General features: G+C 42.6%; 1 protein-coding gene and 1 pseudogene across 10 annotated transcripts in view; both read left to right on the forward strand.

The window, feature by feature from the left end:
* Positions 1–18,284, forward strand: part of LOC100716104 (suppressor of cytokine signaling 2) — a 259,251-nt gene that overhangs the window by 73,278 nt on the left and 167,689 nt on the right. For 8 of the 10 annotated variants that reach the window (XM_013159250.3, XM_063255299.1, XM_063255303.1 and 5 more), the window contains exon 4: positions 8,342–8,645. In XM_013159250.3, the coding sequence (XP_013014704.1) occupies positions 8,342–8,645 (304 nt within the window). Of the gene's footprint in view, positions 1–7,020; positions 7,175–7,699; positions 7,975–8,341; positions 8,646–18,284 lie in introns of those variants that run through there. The other 2 variants (XM_013159251.3, XM_023567722.2) reach the window with 2 other exon arrangements.
* LOC111753305 (uncharacterized) overlaps positions 13,971–18,284 on the forward strand; it is a 40,420-nt pseudogene continuing 36,106 nt past the window's right edge.

Genomic DNA, 18,284 nt, shown 5'->3' on the forward strand with positions numbered 1-18,284 from the left:
AGGCCAGCCCAGAAATAACAGAAAGACCAAAATAAGCTATATACACAAGTTGTTCCAGCACCAAGGAGGCAAGGAGCCCAGGCCTGCCAAGCAATGGGTTGCTAGGCAGAGGGGCTGAAACTGACATCATCTTTCCCAGTATATAAATAAAGATGCTACAGTGGTTGAGCAGGTCCTTTCCTCCCCTCAGGAGGATGAGGGCTCCACCTGACCCCAGCTTTGTCTTTTCTTTATTTTTCTCATCCTCTCTCGGTCCTTAACCCCAAGAACCCCAGGAGCCGCATTGGGTTGCGGCAGAGCACCTGGTATGTGTCTATTGTCAACGCTGGAAACATAGCAAACAATACAGCCAAGCTCCCTGTTCCTATGAATACACATTTTAATGGAGAAAGGAAGAAAAAAATATTTCCTCAAATCTAATTAAAGAAGAAAACCAACTAGTAATAACGAACACTAAGGAACAGAGAGAAGCATGTGGTCAGCTAGGAAGCAAGTTTAGGTTGCGTGTTCAGGGAGGGCCTTTCCGCTGGGGTGATGTTTAAGATGTCACCTGAATGAAATGGAAGAGGAAGTTTTAGAAGCCAGGTAGGAAGTGACAGTGATTCAGATGAGAGCCGTGGTATGTGGAGCGGAGAGATGCAAATGGGTCGGGTATGCTGTTGAGGATTATTAATAGAACTTATTGATGGGTTGAACAGAAGGCCCGAGGGATACAGAGGAATAAGGAACGATTCCTGAAGCCTGGACTGACTAGATGGATGGGACTACTTACTGAGGTTGAACCAGCTGGTGGGCAAGAAGATCTCGGAGTCTGATGTCAGAAGGATGGAGTTGGGGGGCGTCCATTTGACACTAAGTGGAGATATCAAATAGCCAACTGAACACATGAGGCCAGAGCTGAATATTGGAGAGTTTGTAAACTTCTAGATACTATTCAATGACCTGAGTCAGATGAGAACACACACACACACACACACACACACACACACACAAAATAGTTAGGAAACAATTTCCAAGAGTATTAAAATATTCAAGTACTATGACTCAGAACAAAATTTTATAGCAGTGAAACATAATTCTTATAGAATTAGCCACAGAAAATAAATTAACGGGAATTTTGTCTCTCTCACAGTCTGAATATACATAAATGGGGACCAAACATAAATCTGGCTTTAATATATCGGTTTTATACTCATCCATTTGACCTATAATTTTTGGTTCCTACTACAAGGTACCATAGTGGGCACTGTGTATAACATGAAATCAGTAAGACAAGCATGTTGTTAGTCAGACATTTACTAAGCACATGCTGTGTGCATAGCATTAGGTGATTTAAGTAGAGAAAACACGTGGAGAATTAATTCTTTGCCCCCAAGAAAAGACAATGCAGTGGTACTTGGTTTATGACTTTAATTGTTTCCACCACTGTTTGCAAAACAAATCGGATGAGAACCAAAATAAATTCAATGATCAGGATCAGTGTCACCCTCATGGGGAAATTTGATTCAAGAGAAAGCAAATCATTCTATAGTTGCAAGCTTTTTATTTTTGCACAGCACATGTCCTTAGGTCATTAAGAACAATTCACGAAAGCCATACACCATAAATCTGTCTTTTCTCCATCCAAAGAAGTTGAGTTATCTCTGCTGGTAAGTGGGAGGGCTCACTGGGTGGAGAAAAAAATATTTCAGCATATATCACATTTCTGGTCAATTGGTTCTCCCAGAATTCGAGCGTTCATACCCCATTATCTGGGTAGAAGACACATAATGAATCCATCAGTAATTAGTGATTTTAATGGCTTATTTCCTTTCGTAATGTGATCAAACACAGTCCCTGCTTTAACATTAGCATCCACTCTTTGTTCAGAAGCTAGGCTTTCTGTACAGCTAGTGTGTGGATTGGATGCATACCCTCTTATCAGCACAAATAGCAGGAAGGAAGCAGCCCCTCTGAGCTAATGGTTGGATGTGCCTTGTTAAGATGCAGCTGAACCTTTAGGTGGATTGTTATCAGCAAGAACAGCTTAGCATCAATTATGCTGAAACAAAACTCATTGTGTTTAGCAGTCATTGTCTACTTTTCAAATGGACTTTATTAAATAATCCTAGTAAAAACTTAGTTCATTCAACTACTTTGTACATTCCCTCATCAGTCATTCCAGCAGAACCGTAATGATGTAATTCTAGTTGGAAAGATATTCTCAGCAGGGTTGATGTTGCAGTTCTTTTGTGATCAGTGTGACCAATCGATTATGGCAATATTCAAAGTTTTATGTGAGCGGTGTCAAAAGAATATGTGTTTTATGATACCAAATTCTGTGGTTTCCAAATACTTGGCCATGCTCCCAACAGGTTCAAACCTTTTTTATGATTCACTGAGCAACATCTTGGCCCATTCCCTTGGTTCTATGTAGCCTGTTTCTGTTATTTGGCTTTATACAGAATGGAAGGTTAGCCTCTAAACTGGTTGCCATGAAATTAGTCAGGCTCCTTTACATCTGTTATATAAAGCACATTGATTTTTCTTCGATCAGTGAATGGCAAGCCATAACGGCAAGCCAGGAGATATTTAGCAGAGAATTTAGCTACTACAATTTGAATATTTAAGTCTGATTGTTACTGAGAGCCCGAGAGGGGCTAGGGCGCCCATTTCCTAGGTCTTTTCTGTCATTGATTTTAATTTTATCACCAGAAAGTCAGTACCTGGACTGTATTGTCTTGGGCTTTACATTGGGTTAACATTAAAAATGGCATTTAGCATCCTATGCAAAATAATACAAGGAAGCCACAATTTATTAACTCATATGATATCCCTTATATAAAGAATCACATGAATTACTGCTTAAAAACAGTGCCCAACAAATATTAATCTTATGTGACTTAGTATATTTTTTTCTTGGAGAGGAAGGAATGGGAATTATACACAAAACCACAATATATTTTTCTCTTTTTATAAATGCCATATAACTTAAAATTTATTTTAGCATGTGCTAATATATTTAAGTATCTTGATGTCTTAAATTATTTTAATGTATTTTTATTAGCAGATATTAATTTTACAAAATATTGGATTTCATTGTGGCTAATATCTTAATTTTTTTGAGACAGGGTCTCACTATAGAGTTCAGGCTGGCATTGAACTTACTATGTAGCTCAGGATGACCTCAAACTTGTGGGGGATCTTTTGCCTAAGCCTCCCAAGGGGTTACAGGCACGTTCCACCAGCAATTGGTTTTATACTCACCTTTTAAATGTGTGCAGTACAGTTTCAAAATTACCACAGTCTTTCTAAAAAAGAAAAATTATAAGAGGAACTGGTTGTGGTGGCACAGGCCTATAATCTCAACACTGTGGGGCCGAGGCAGGAGGATCACGAATTTGAGCTCTTAGAGAGATCTTGTCTTAAAATAAAAAATAAAAAGGCAGGGAATGTAGCTCAGTGTGAAAGATCTGGGCTTGGTCGCCAGTACTGCAAAATCAAAATCAAACCAAACAAACAAAACCTTAAAAAAGCCCAAGAAGAAGACTCAACCAAAATCAGCTCCTTAGCTCCAGAAGCTGAGTTTTTGTTTTGTTTTTCTTTTGAATCAAACACTCTTCATTTATTATAACAATTTATAATTATTTCTTTAATTTGTTTCCTTGTTTATGTTTGTTTCCTTAGCTGGACTCAACTTCATGAAAGAAAGACCACACCTTCCTTTCATTATATTTTCCTTACAGACCCTAGCATTTAATAAACACTAAGAACTTAAGAACAAACTACCGTAATCTTAATATTATGAGTCACCAAGATCTTAAAGCATTATACTTCAAACTTCTAAAATTTTTGGAGAATTAAATCAGTACACGATCATTTGTATAACAATGCGTTTCATTGAAAAGGTTTGCAACTTAGGTTCTGTAAATAAACCCGGAGTTTTTACATAAGCAATAATTAATCTAAGATGAAAATGAGGGAGAGAATGAAAGGAATGATCAGAATTTGTAAGGTAGTAAAATAATAATTAGTATCAGTGATGGAATGAAGTCTACAGCGTAATACTTTTATCAGAAGTTATACAGAAAAGGCAACACCGTGACTGTATGTGCAATGTTAGGGTTTGCAGTTACAGGGATTTGTCTTTGTCTTTTTGGGAAGGAGTGGAATGGGAAAGGAGGTCTTACGGGATTCTACGCTATGTGTCGAGAAATTGGCAAGGTGAAATGGGGAATAAGAATTTATTCCTAGAAGTGTTAATTCCTCCTATGATCAGAACCTTTACAATTTTGATTTTTTTCCTCTAACTCTCGTTTTCCTCTTCCTCCCTTCTTTATTGTCCTATTTCCTTGTCTCCACCTGTTCTCTTGGCATCCTCTCAGCCACGGCTTCTCAGGTTTTTCTTGTCTTTTGTGACCTTCGTGACCTTCAGATGTTTGAAAAACACTTGCCCGATATTTTCTAGGATGTCTGTCAGTTTGGGTTTGCCTGATGTGTTCTAATGAAAATACTGAGGATAAAATTTGGGGGAAGGACATCATGATGGTGACATGTTGTTCTTGTCACATATCTTGGAGCATTAATACCTACATGGCTTGTGACTGATGATGTTTTACCTGGATCACAGTCAAAGTGTTGTCTGTCAGGCTTTTCTAAGTGTATAATTTTCTTTCTTCATACATTGTTAGATGTATGTCACTTTTTTTAAACTCAAGAGTTTGAGTTGTTTTTTTTAGGTTCCAAATATATAGGACTCTTGGAAGTAACCCTTGTTAAAATTTTTGAATTATGATGTATAATGCTAAAGTACATGATTTGCATGTGACTGATATTTGGAATCTAGAACTTTCTTTGTGACCTAATTCATGATCCATTTCTGTGAATATTTCAAGAGTGCTTGAAAAGGGTCTTGTTTTTCTCCATGGCTTAATTTTCACATTTATGAAACAGGAAGAATCAAAGATATCCAACTCATTTGATATATTATATCTTTGAGGGTTGCAAACATCTAGAGATTAAACTGAAAGACAGAAAACTACTGCATTTATTCTTTTGACTCTCACTTTTTCCAACTCATGATGGCTATAATTGACATGAGTAAACATAAAGGGGGGGGGGAGAGAGAGAGAGAGAGAGAGAGAGAGAGAGAGAGAGAGAGAAGAAAATATCTGTCCTTTCTGAAAATGGCCATGTTATCACCAGTAACAGGTGCTTAATCCTCTATGGGGGCACAATTCCAGCCCCTAGACAGGGACTGGCCAGAGTTGGGGGCAGTAACCACCTGTGATAGTGATTTTGATCTATGTTTGGTTCCTTGAAGTTCCGCTGGCCTTGGGTATGTATGTAAACAAGGCTGAACCTTTCTTTGGCGGGCTGCTGAGAAGTCTGAGTGTAGGGTGGGGTGGTGGTCCTCTAACAGGCTGGCTGAAGACAGCCAGCGGGTCTGGCCATTTACAAGCTAGCAAGAACACTCATTTATATTTGCCACAGGAAGAGGTCGCTTGCCCTTTCTTCCCTTCCATGAATGACCTCTCCCCCCCTCCCCGGGAATTGAACTCAGGGCCTTGCACTTGCCAGGCAGATGCTATGCTGATGAGCTACATCCCCGCCCCTACTTTGAACTGTCATAGACCTTGCTGCTGACTCCTCACCTCTTCCTGGTCATGGTCATCAATGTTTGCCTTCTAGCTACAAAGAGATCTTGAGTTTTTCCAGATCACCAAGAAGTGACTTATATTATACATGGGCATTTGCTGTGTTATTTATTTCAACTTTATGTATGGAAATTGTGAAAAGGTATAGTTAGAAAGTATGTATTTGTTTTTATCCTCATAAAAATTAGTGATGCTCAGCAATTGGCAATCATACAAGAAGTATATATTCTATCTAGATGAAGACAGAGAAATGTTGCTAGCATGTTCTTTTCACATAGATAAAAGGACAGCAACTCTAGAGCAAAAGTGGATAAAGAACATAACGTCGCTGGAACTCAAGAATGTCAAAAGTTGTAGGAGGTTACAGGATTTGTCAATAATATTTTGACTGTCATTAGAGTAACAGGCTCTTAACTATATACGACTATGTGATGTCCTAGAAAAGGCATGAAATCAAAAGCATGTGGTTAGAATTCAGGTTTTGCCCTCCATGGGCTGTGAGACTTTCATTGAAACAAATGACCTCTCTGATCCTACAGTCTCTGCATAGAAGAAATGCAAAAGATAACAATATTTGCAGAATATATAAAATATTTCCTCTACTATACTGTAAAAGGGCATACTGGGTAGTAACCTCGTAAATGGATACAATTGTCAGGTTTGAGGAGAGAGGTGTGGAACTGATCTCTACCAATTTCCATTCACAGGTATTTTCATCTTTTCCCAGGAGTGGTGGATGTGAAAATGTTTGAAAATAATCTTTGAGATTTCTTGTTATTGTTTTTGCTATTGTCAGCCGATTTTTATCAGGCATATAACTTTCTAGAAATATTTTCCAATTAATTTTAGTATGAATTGGATGATTTTGTCGATCACCTCATTTTATAGAGGAATTTGAGGAAGAACGTGAGCTTGACATTCTTGAAGCTCTCCATATTTAGGTGATGCATTTTGTCTTGCTTGCAAATAAAAATTGTGGACCCAGCAGACTGGCTCTCAGCGTCCAGTCTCTCCCTCTTTTGGTACAGTTTTCAATGTTTAGGAAGCTGGACTACGCATTTCCCTGACATCCTTGCTGCTGATGTTCCGCATGCAAAATTGTTTTCACTAAAATAGTGCTAGATAAAAATAAGGGGGGATGAGGGATCCAGAAGAAAATGAGGATGGTGCTACTTTATATGAAAAAAAGTTTGATTTCTAGAGTGACTTTTGACCTGCTTATGTATTATATCAATTGTATGAAAGGCCTTGGTGCAGCTGTGTTAAGCTGATCCACTAACTCACAGTTGCTATTTTCCATCTCAAACCAGTTGTATTGTTTACCCATTACAAATATGGCAGGAAAAAAAGCTTCAATCTCCGGGCCCCCAATAAAGATGGCTACAGCACTTCCTGTATTTGCCACCAACAAAGATGGCGGCCCCACTTCCTGTTTAGTGGTTTCGCCTTCAACAAAGATGGTGCTTATGCTTCAGATTCCCTAACAGTCTGGATTCCGGTTGTAGTTTTTTTTTTTTAAACGATACGTGGTTGCAGACGTAAGTAATAGGAATCCATCTTTTCTCGAAAGCCCCGCGCTCTGGTTCTCGCGCCCCCTTAATCTGCTGCAGCTTCTGAGCCGGCCCAGGGTTGGGGGCGGCGGTGCTGGGGGCCCGTCTCCCCTGCGTCCGCTGCGAGGCTCGTTCCGCGGCTCAAGTTGCCCTGAAAATCTCTCCTACTTCTTTTTTGTGGCATGTTAGAGGTCGCAGCCGCCGAGGCAGGGCGTTTTTGTTTTTGTTTTTTTTAAAGTCCCAATGGGTGCTGGTATCCAAATACAGACACCCTTTGCTTCTCCTGCCGCCTCCGGTCTTTACAGAGGGCTGCGAGGATGGGTGAGGGGTCAGGTGTCACCTGACCTGTGGGTGTCGCAGACTCTCCTTCCCCCTCCTTCCCGCCCTGTTACTTAACCTGGGTGAACAGCACACAGCGCCCTGCCACTCACTAGAGACCCTTACGTGCTGCGTGGCTACTGAGCAAGGCTGCCCTGTGGATTTTTTTTTTAAGAAAAAAAACCCATTAAATGTCTCATGTATGTGTGAACACGACAGCCTTGTGATGGAGATTACAAATTCTTAAAAGGAGTGATCTGTGACTGTATGTGTGATTTATTGTAGATTATACATAACAGATATTTTGTCTGAAAGTGATGAAGAGGCCTTTTCGCATAGTAGAAAAGATTGTTAGATACATTAGTGCCTCTGCTTTGTGTCCTCCACTCCCATAATGGTCAGGTTCTGCAGTCCCCTGTGGTCATAATAGCAGTTTGTGCAACCATGGTGCTAGGCTGTCTCCGATGAAGGTAATGTTAAAATCAAATCATCATTTCTACCCCATTTGGCTAAAACAGACTCCTCCTCTGTAATCCTCGGAGACTGATTTTTAAAGCAAGGTCTCTGATCACCTTTCTGGTCAAATCTTTGTTGAATAAGGAATTTAGCTGGGACCTGATGATATGAAAAAAAGAGACAGAAATACTAATTCATGTTCATTTTGTTCAGAAGCATTTGAAATTGACTTGGCTTGGCCATCACATATACACTGTGGGCTGGCATTCTGCTAAAGTTCAAAGATCTGCCTGACCTTGAAGTGCCCACAGGGCAGCAACCCTATCTTTAGGGGTGCAGCAGCATTCCTGTTCCCTGAGCTGTGATTTTGTCTCTTTCCAGGGAGAAATGGAGGCCAGAGACAAACAAGTGCTCCGCTCCCTTCGCCTGGAGCTAGGAGCCGAAGTGTTGGTGGAAGGATTGGTCCTTCAATACCTTTACCAGGAAGGAATCTTGACAGAAAACCATGTTCAAGAAATCAAAGCTCAAACCACAGGCCTCCGGAAAACAATGCTGCTGCTGGATATCCTGCCTTCTAGGGGTCCTAAAGCCTTCGATACCTTTCTAGATTCTCTACAAGAATTTCCCTGGGTACGGGAGAAGCTGGAGAAGGCAAGGGAAGAAGCCATCACTGAGCTACCTAAAGGTAGGGCTTCAATCCAATAGCTCTAACATTGCTGGAACTCTGCCCTTTGGATTGAGAGTTGCGGTTTGAGGCTGAGCAGGTGTCAGCAATTCTGGAACGGGGTTGGAGGGACAGGATGAGGAGGTGGCCTTAGGAAATGCAGGGAAAGAAGGAAGGAAGAATAAACCATGACTGGGAGGTGGAGGAAGGAGCTCAGAGTACACTTAGAAATGCTTCCAGGGAAAGTTGGCAAGTCATTTGCGGAGGCATGTTCTCATGAGAGGGCCAGGCCATATCTCAGCCCTTGGCATGCGGGGCCATTGGGAGAGTGTAGATGGGAAAGCAGGTTTTGGCTTACTGATAACTGATTTGTGGGGTGCCAGAGCTGCCAGCTGGAAAAGGTCGGATTCGTGGAGGAGGATACAGCCTCTAGGAAGTCATGGCCTGCACCTGTCCTGGACCTGGTTTACAAGGCCAAGGGGGATTATTTTGAAGACTGATTTAGTTTGTTTTAAAAGGCTATTGAAGTGGGCGTGGTGGTGCACTCCTATAATCCCAGCATTTGGTAGACTGAAGCAGGAGGATCATTGCAAGTTTGAGACCAGCCTGGGTTACAAAGTGAGCCCACCACTAGCCAGAACTGCACAGCAAGACCCTGTCTCAAAAGTATTCTTTTTAGTTTGGCTTTGTTCAGGCACCTGGAGTATTTAATTTGGTAAAAGAACTGGTTTGGGGAGATTCTCATTTTGATTGTGAGGAGAATTGGAAGCTATGGAAAAGAGAGATAGTTCTGGTTTAGTCCTGTTTGCTTGGCTCGTGTCAGGAATATGTGGCATGGGACACATGTCCTCTTCTACCAGTAACCGTGACTGAATTGCACTAGTGAAAATTTTAAAAAGAGGAGAATTGATAGTTGACTTGCAGATTTTTAACATAAAACTAAAAGATGTATCTAGAGAAAATGGGGTCACACTTATATGAATGATGTACAACAGTCCTATTTCTGTCACCCAATGTGATCATACGGCTTGTGTGTGCACACGTGCGCGTTTGTGATATGGGGCACTGAACCCAGGATCTTTGCTCTGAGCAATACCTCCAGTTCTTTTTATTTATTTTGAGGCCGTGTCTTACTAGGTTGCTAATTTGTGCATGCTGGGCTTGAACTTGGATGCTCCTAACCTTCGAGCACTAGAATCTCAGAGATGTGCTACCTTGCCCAATTTAAATTATTTTGACAGTGACAGACTTTTAGTTGGCCTGTTTTGTTGTTCTTAAGCATGTATTGTTGCCAAGAGGACCTCAAAGTCAAATACTAGGAAAACTCCAACAATTTTGTAACCTCTCTCCGGTTCTGTGTTATGTACTCTGCTTTCAGTAATGTGTTAGAAATGCCTTACATATGTTAGCATGGTTTTGTTTGGATGTGGAGTGTTTAATTTTATAAAGACAATCCAAACCAAATTAACAGAATTTCTTAGCAGAGTTAAGAAATCAGCATTCTTTGCAGTTTCTGATGAAGTGATAGAACTACTTCAAGTCGTTTATCTTTAGACTTTCTTGTTACTGTTTTTGGAATAGCTGATTAAAGACAAAACAAAAAAATACTAACAAAACAAAACAAAACCAGAACTAAGTGCCATTAATGAGATGACTTTTGTTAATTTTGTCTCATAGACCTCATATTTTTAATGATTTTTCAAACCATATATATTAAGTAATTATAATTAATTTATTTTCCATTAAGTCTCAATATCTGATCAGCTCAAGATAACCAATTCACTCAGAAAAACCTGGTAGAATCCCAGTGGAAAAAACAAAAATATTTTACTTCCTAGCTGAGCCGAATTACAATACTGGAACCATGTATGGTTCGGGTTTTCTGCAATACCGAAAGGTCTGATCTTTCAGGAGCACTAGAATTCTTAGCCTGGATTAACATTACAAAATTAAACACTCTCTGTGCTCAAAGAAAGCCAAACTAAATTATTTAAGAAGCTGCCACTACTTTATTGAAAGCAGAATACGTAACGCAGAATTGGGAAGAGGTTAAAAAAATTATTTGGTGCTTTCCTGGAATTTAATTTAGTTGTTCTGCTGCCAACACATAGTCGGGAACAACAAAACAGTAAAACTAAAAGCCTGCAACTATCACGATACTGCACTTAATTATGTGATCATTTTGGATACTGTAAATAGTGCTGTTGTGTATCACTCACAGGCGTGTGGCCTTGGTTCAGGTCTTCAGATTCATTTAGAAAGTGGGAAAAAAATGAAAACTTTTTGCCAAATGGCAAAAGTTACAGAGAAGCTGCAGGAAAACAATTTTTCTAAAAGAAATCTTTTGTTAATAATGTTTGCATTATTGTGGGGTATCAGTGCAATTACTTATTGTGCATCACAAACATACTAAAAAAAGCAAGGAGGGAGCTGTGTGTGGTGGGGAAGATTAAGCATACATGTTTAGAAAAATAAGGGTTTCCCCAAGATTTGTGAATTCTGACGGAACGATCAATGGAAAGATAGGTAGGCTCTGGAACAAATTAAATACTTTGGTTTTACTTTTTATTGAGTAACACTACTATTGAAAAAAATATTTTGAAGTAGAGGTTTAGATTACGTCTGTCTCTATATAGCTTTCAAATCACAATTACATAACTCATTTTAAATGTTGTTCTTATTAAATACTATTTTAATCTTATAAAAGATAAGGTGTGGGGACTTATAGAGTAACCAACACCCGTGTCATAATATTAGTGTCGTCTTTGTAAATCTTCTCATGGCCAGCCCTTCCTTACTGCTAAATTCTGAATCTGGGATTTATCAGTTTTCTCTTCTAAAACTCTGTAGTTTTCTGTCTCATAAAAACCCCTTTTGAAATGCACATGTTAGGCTGAGGATGTAGCTCACTGCTAGGGGCTTGCCTACCATGTGCAAGGGTCTGGGATCCATCCCCAGAACTGAAAATAAAAAACCAAAGCAATCCACATGTTACTGAAAATCTAGTATACCATGGTTCCTGGTAGCAAATGGTTTCTACTGATAAATGTCTGTGTGGATAAATTATGTGTAGGAGGTAAGGGATGCAAGAAATGATCTATTTAAAGGACTTGATAATTAATAGCCTTGTCTTGTTTCAGACCTTAACATATTTTTAAGCGTTTAAAATAATTAAATTCATGGCAATATTTTAATTCTAAAATTGGGATTTAACGAGTCAGAAACCTAGGATTTTGTTGTTGTTGCAGTTGAAATTCTGGACAAGTATCATAGTTCAAATGCCTTTCAGTTTAATATCCCTAGAAAAATATCCCTGGAAGCCTGTTTCTTAGGACCCTGATACTTCTTTAGCATGGTTGTAATTTTAATAAACTTTGCAATAATCTACTTGCAGTTTTGTAAAGGTGTCTTTGAGTTTTGGGGGACTGGTAGTGGTGGTTTTGTATCTGTGGATGTGCTATAGGGTAATCTCTTTCCTCTCACTCCTTTTGGTTATAATTATTATCTGTATGGATTTGCTGGCCTTCTTTTGGGAAGCCCGGGAGACAATTACAAGGAATGACCTTCTCTTTAAGAGTTTAGTCCCTTGCTAAGAATGAACTGATTTTATTAAAGTTTTCTTGTTTTGTGCTTCTAGCAGATTCTTGGGTTTTTCCCTTTGTTTAATTTTTGTAAAATTGGAGCTGGCTCAGAGGTTTTATTTGGGTGATCTCTGTTAGCTGCTCTTTATTTGTACGCTGGATGTAATTTTTTAGAGGATTGACTTGTATCTTGTTCTCTTTTCTTCTACCTCCTACTCTTCCTCCCTCCAGCAAATCCTAAGATATTAAAAAAGAAAAACACAACCCTTTGATTCTCTCAGAATCTGTCTCCGTCTCTCAATCTCTGTTAAAAGCAAAAAAAAGTCTGAGATGTAAGTGGATCATTGACTTGTGTTTTCTCACCCTATGAGGACTCTACCATTTTGCAGAGGAATTCTGACGATAAAATGACTTAATCCCCCTTGGCACCCTGGAAGGAACACTTCATGGCGCGTCCCTCCCTGGCCAAGGTCACTTACTAGACATGAGATCAGCTGCAAACCCTCCCGGCCCGGCCCGGCCCGGCTCCTGTCAGGTCATTTCGGGAGATGAGCGTGGCGCTCCAAGTGGGTGCAGGCAGCCTGCTCTCCTCCTGCCTGCTTCCCCTGTCTGCCCCGTCTGCCCTGCAACTTCCTCTGCGCCCGAGCCCATCTGGGCCTGGAAAGGGGCTCGGTGGGCAGCCCTGGCCTCACTGTCTGGGGGGACTTTGCCTGGGCCCCAGGACTCCCTTTTCTGCCATGGTGGCTGCCATGGCTGCCTGGCTGCGGTGGCACTGGCTGTCTGCCATGCCTGGTAACTCTGCCTTTTACCCCAGCCTTCTTTTAGACGTGGGAGTCTGTGTTTTAGTTTTTCTCTCCTCTTTCGGCCAGCTTTTTGCTTTCTGTATTCTTAGCCACTGGCAAGGTGAAGGCTCGCAGCGCAGTGCCCCCAGTGTGGGGGATCTTGGTCTGCTGCTCCAACACCTGCTTCAGCCCTGCCTGACCTCCGGCGGGTCCTCCCCGTGCCCTGCCCTGCCCTGCCTGGCTGTTCTCGCTGGCACAGGACACAGGGCTGGCTCTGCAGGTTCCCTCTGCCCTAGGCCCAGGGCTTAAGCTGTCCCTTGTAGGACTGGCCTTGGGTGACCACACTGAGCTACATCAGCCCCCTCCAGAGATGTAGGCTGACCCTGAGACCTGTGTTTGGATCCAGCCAGTGTCAGTAAATTCTAATGACAGACATACTGGACATTGTAATAGGCTTGAGATAATTTTTAGCTTGGGGATCTTCTCATAGAATCCTCCAGTGCTACATGTCACTGGGCAGGCTCTGCCCACGAGCAGCTTAGTGTTGGTCTCAGTTTTTGTGGCCTGTGGTTGGGGCAAGTATTTCTCTGTAGCTGAGTCCTGTTTGCCTTTGGCATCTTCTTGGTTCTGAGGGAGAGCTGCGGAGTCGCCTTCCACATGACCCCTCTCTTAGGTGGCGGTGGTGGGAGTGTGCGGGAGGCCAGATTCCTGCGTATCTCCTGCCTGATTATCATACACTTCCTAAGGACCCAAGAATGCTGGGCACTGGGCAACTGAGGACATTCCTTCATCCATCCCACAAGTATTTATTGAGTACCGACCACATGCTAGGCAGAAGGATCTGGGGATGTAAGGGTCACAAGGCAAAGGCCTTCCTCTCCTGCGGCTCACTGTGTCCTTGGATGGGGAGGGCTGAGTTGGGGCAGACAGTAAGATAATGAATGAATAACTTAACCTGGTGGAGACTGGCCCTGTGAAGAAAAATGGCGTGCGTGGTGGTGAAGGTGACCAGGACGCCTCTCCGACGTGGGAACACCAGATACAGATTTGACTTCTGCAACAGCGGGGACAGGGGACCACAAGGATACAGGATCTTTAGTGGAGCGTCGGTGACTGTGCCTGGAGAAGACGCTTTCCTCACAGAGAAATGGGCCCCTCCCCACACCACTGCTTGGGTCACTGCCACTGGGCTGGGTCACTACCACCTGCGTGCTTCCTGCCCTACAGCCATGGGCTTGGGTGGCTCTGAAGGTGCTTTCAGATGACACATGCATGTCAATTAAATAAACAGAATCTCGTGATTTTTACTGCTGTTGCAGTCCTGATAAAAATGATCAGGGGCCCTTATGCTTAAGGCCTTCTGTGGGCAACAGAGGTCAGCTAGAATTTAGTCGCATTGGTTTTTTTTTTTTTTGAATCTTGGTATCTATTTTAATGAGTTTTTTCTATTATGTGGGAAGTGAAACGGGTTTCTACTTATGAAGTTCTTGTGAAACATACATTATTTTTATGTAAGCAAAAATGATTCATTATCAACAACAGTGCTAAGAAAAGAACATGAGGCTATGTGGATATGGCCCAAGAATGCAAAGGTGCTTTTCATGTGTTTCCCCATTTTTGGAGTGTGGTGGGGGCGTGGCTGTGGAAGGAAGGGTCCTGTCCTCTTCAGATCACACTGACAGGCGTCCTAAGCTATCCGTGTGCAGGTTTGCTTATTCAGTTTATGCACAGTGACAGGAACTGGTCGAGTTTATTAGCAGAATTATTAAGTTTGTAACTTTTCCTTTTCTTTTTTTTAGACAAGGTCTTCCCATGTAGTTCAGGCTCATCTTGAGCTCATCGAGTGGCCCAGGCTGACCTCGAACTCGTGGCAGTCTTCCTGTGTCAGCTTCCTCACTGCTGCAATGACAGGCCTGCACCACCATGCCCAGCTAGTTTTCCAAATTTTAAACACATGTATTTGCTGCTGTAACAGTCGGCAAGATGGAGCCAGCTTGTAATATTATGGAATTTGGAAGCTGGGAGGGACTCACGGATCATGTAAATCTTGTCTGAGAAAGCGGAGGCCTAGGATATTAAGTTCACTTGCCCACGATCACACAGCTAGTTGATGTAATTTATTGCCAAGACTGGGATCCTGGCCTTCTAATTCTTGATTTAGGGCTTTTCCTGCCTCGAAATCTTGGCTCCCCACTGGGCTTGAAATGGAATTGTATTATGCCCTGGTGTTAATAATTGAAAGAGGCTTTCAAAAAATTGTACTCATGTTATTGTTATTATTATTTTTGTTTTTCATTTTAAGAGGAAAACTTTCATGGGCTTTTAGAAATTTACTGGCGTGAGATTTTACTGAAATCTTTTATTTGTATTAACGCCCATTTTAATCATTTAAGAAGGAATTGTGGCCGTTCAAGTACTGCATCTTATCAGATTTTTTTCTTTCCCCGCTCCAGCTTCTACGAGGCTGACAAAGAGTGGAAGACTTTTATCGAGTATTTATGGGACTGATGAAATAATGCATCTGTTGGCAGCTAATTGGTGCTCTTTCTAGGAATAGCAAACCATGTGATAGGTCTTGCCCCAGCAGGGAAGCCTCCATTTCACTTTTAAAAACAGATTTAATGTCCTGTTCCGCTCAGAGAGCCTGTGACTCTCTCCCTCCCTCCTGTGGCTGTGTGGACCGCTGGGCTGAGTCAGCTACCTACCTTCTTAGCCATCTAGATTGAGTGCTGTGGTTCTTGGCCAGGCTGTGCACTGGAATCACCTGGGTGGGTAGGTGGGGTGTTCAGAAAAGTGCAGATGGCCAGGTGCTCCCAGACCAGTCTGTCACAATCTCTTTAAAGTCACGCACTTGTGCTTGCGTGTACAGATGCGCACAGGCGCAAGGTTATTTTGAGGCACAGCCAGGGCTGAGGACCTGCGATCTGTCCAGCTGGTTAGCGGAGGCTTCTTATAGCTTCCGAGGGTGGCCCCCCCAAAGCTGTGTACTCAGTGGCAGAAGTGGTGGTGGAGGAAGATACTAGGTTTTAAGTCCTTGGATTTCTTGAACACTGTTGCTGAAGAATGAATCAGAAGCTCCATTCTAGGTGTGGTTTTACCAACCCCCTCCTCCCCCATTCAGGTGCCTAGAGTGTCAGGCTGCATGTATCTAGGAACAAAAGGGGCGGGCTTTGAGTTAGCTGGAATTGAATTGGAATTCAGGGCATTGTTTTCATGGCCTGGTCACAGGTTGGCTAATTGCAGCCCCCAGTCCTCAGTACTTTGTGCTCTGTAGATCAAGCTGTGCCTGAATAGAGGCGGAGAATGGAGGCAGAGCTTCCCAGTGCAGAGTGAGTTGGATGCTGCTCTCACTTGCAAGGTTGAGCTGAAGGTGGCTGGGGATGGAAGAGAGGGCAGAGACGGTGGGTACCCGGAAGAGTGGCCCTCGGTCAGTCCTTCTGTGGAGAGGTCAGACAGGCTGTCTTACTGCCCTGGTTTTGATTGTAATTAAACACGAGTTGCAAGCTGGATATGGTGGTGTAGGTACACCTGTAATCCAAGCCCCAAGGGAGGCTGAGGCAAGAGGATAGCAAGTTTGAGCTCTGCTTGGGCAACCTAGTGACTTAGCAAGACCCTGCCTCAAAATACAAAAATAAAAAGGGCTGAGAACATAGCACAGTGCGGAGGCCTGAGACTTATTACTACCCCTTCTCACGCACATGAAGGTTTAGTCTTTTCTGAGTCTCACAATGAACCTCAGGTGACATTGGTAAAATAATAGTCACACATCCTGAGGGCTTACTGTGTAAGACACAGTTCTGAGTAACTTGATGAAGAAGAGATGTTACTATATTTATGCACAGATAAGAAAATACAGGCAGAGATGTTAAATAATTTTCTCAAAGTCGCCAGCATGGTAGAGCCAAGGTTGGACGCCAGGCTCCTTGGCTTCAAAGCTTGCTAACGTAATCCTGTAGAAATACTGTCTCAACATTCCCTGTGCCTCCCCCAGGAGAGCCCTCATGATCAGTCCTCATCCCCCTTCCATGCCAGCCTTGCCCAGACTCAGCCTGGGGGGCATTTCTGCCTTTCTTTCCTCCCTCTTGTGTCCTAAGACTCATGGCTTCCTCTCCCTGTCTGTCATTTTAGCTCCTTTTTGAGGTTTTAGGGGGGATTGGAGATCAGGGTCTGCTGTAGGGGGTCAAGGAGCAGTCCCTAGGTTACTCACATCCAGGTTGCTATCTGCAGATGACTAAATCTGCTGTATGGGGAGCCACCGTGTCGGTTCCCTGACTGAGTCCCACACGCGAAATCACGCTATCTGAAGCCATCAGTACCACAACCAGCTTTTCTGGTGCTGTGGCTTCAGAGTTGCAGCCAATGCTTAGCGAGGTAGCATTCCCTTTTTATGGGTGCAGTTTCAGCTTGTAGGCTGCTGTTGTAACTAGCTGCAGGAATGTTTGCTTGACTTCATTTTAATAGGCAGCTGTGTTTTTACTTGTTCGTAGGTTGGGAGGTAAGGAGTAAAGATGTCCATGTTTCTTTGGAGGGCATTTACTCCCGATTTAGAAAAATAAAAAAGAATACGTTGTGTTTTTCCAAGTAAATTTTAATGGAAAAATAAACGTAAGTCTGTGAGGTTTGGGCAGGTTTTGGTCCTAGGCTTTATTTTGATAATGTTGTAAAGGAAACTTTAACTCCTTGTCAGAAGTGTCACGTTGACAGTTCCTGGAGATATTCAGGAATCTGTTTACAGTCAACACTATGACAGAGAGGTGGCAAGGCTGGTACCAAAATAATATTGCTGCTGAGGTGTTCTGAGTGGCTGCAAGGACCCAGGAATAAACACACTTGGTTTCTCCTGCACCCGCACTCAGAAATGTGTGCGATGCAATGTGTGGGAGCAAGCTGGGGGACACTAGCTGGGTGTCCTCTAATCAGTTCCGTTCTGACCCCGTTTCCCTGGAGCCAGCATCTCACCTTGCACGTCTAGGGCTCAGGGCCCAAGACTGTGTCCCACCGTCAATCCCAGCCACCAGTCTGGGTCTCTGGCTATAAATGGGGGTTTTGGTGGCCCTCCTCTTGGGTTCAGTTAATTTGCTCAAGCTGCTTACAGAACTCAGAAAACCGTGTTTGCCAGTTTATTATAGAGGATATTACCAAGGGTGCAGAGAAAGGAGGGTGGTATAGGAGAAGGGCCCGGGTTCTGTGCCCTTTCTTGTCACCACCCTCCTGGAATATCCACTGGTACAGCAATTGGGCGGCTCTCCAAACCCTGTCCTTCAGGATATTAATGGAGGTGTCACCATAGAGGCACA

Source organism: Cavia porcellus, unplaced genomic scaffold (assembly GCF_034190915.1).
Source record: "Cavia porcellus strain 051 isolate PalLab524CR breed Dunkin Hartley unplaced genomic scaffold, mCavPor4.1 scaffold_8, whole genome shotgun sequence".
In the NCBI taxonomy this organism is placed as follows: domain Eukaryota; kingdom Metazoa; phylum Chordata; class Mammalia; order Rodentia; family Caviidae; genus Cavia; species Cavia porcellus.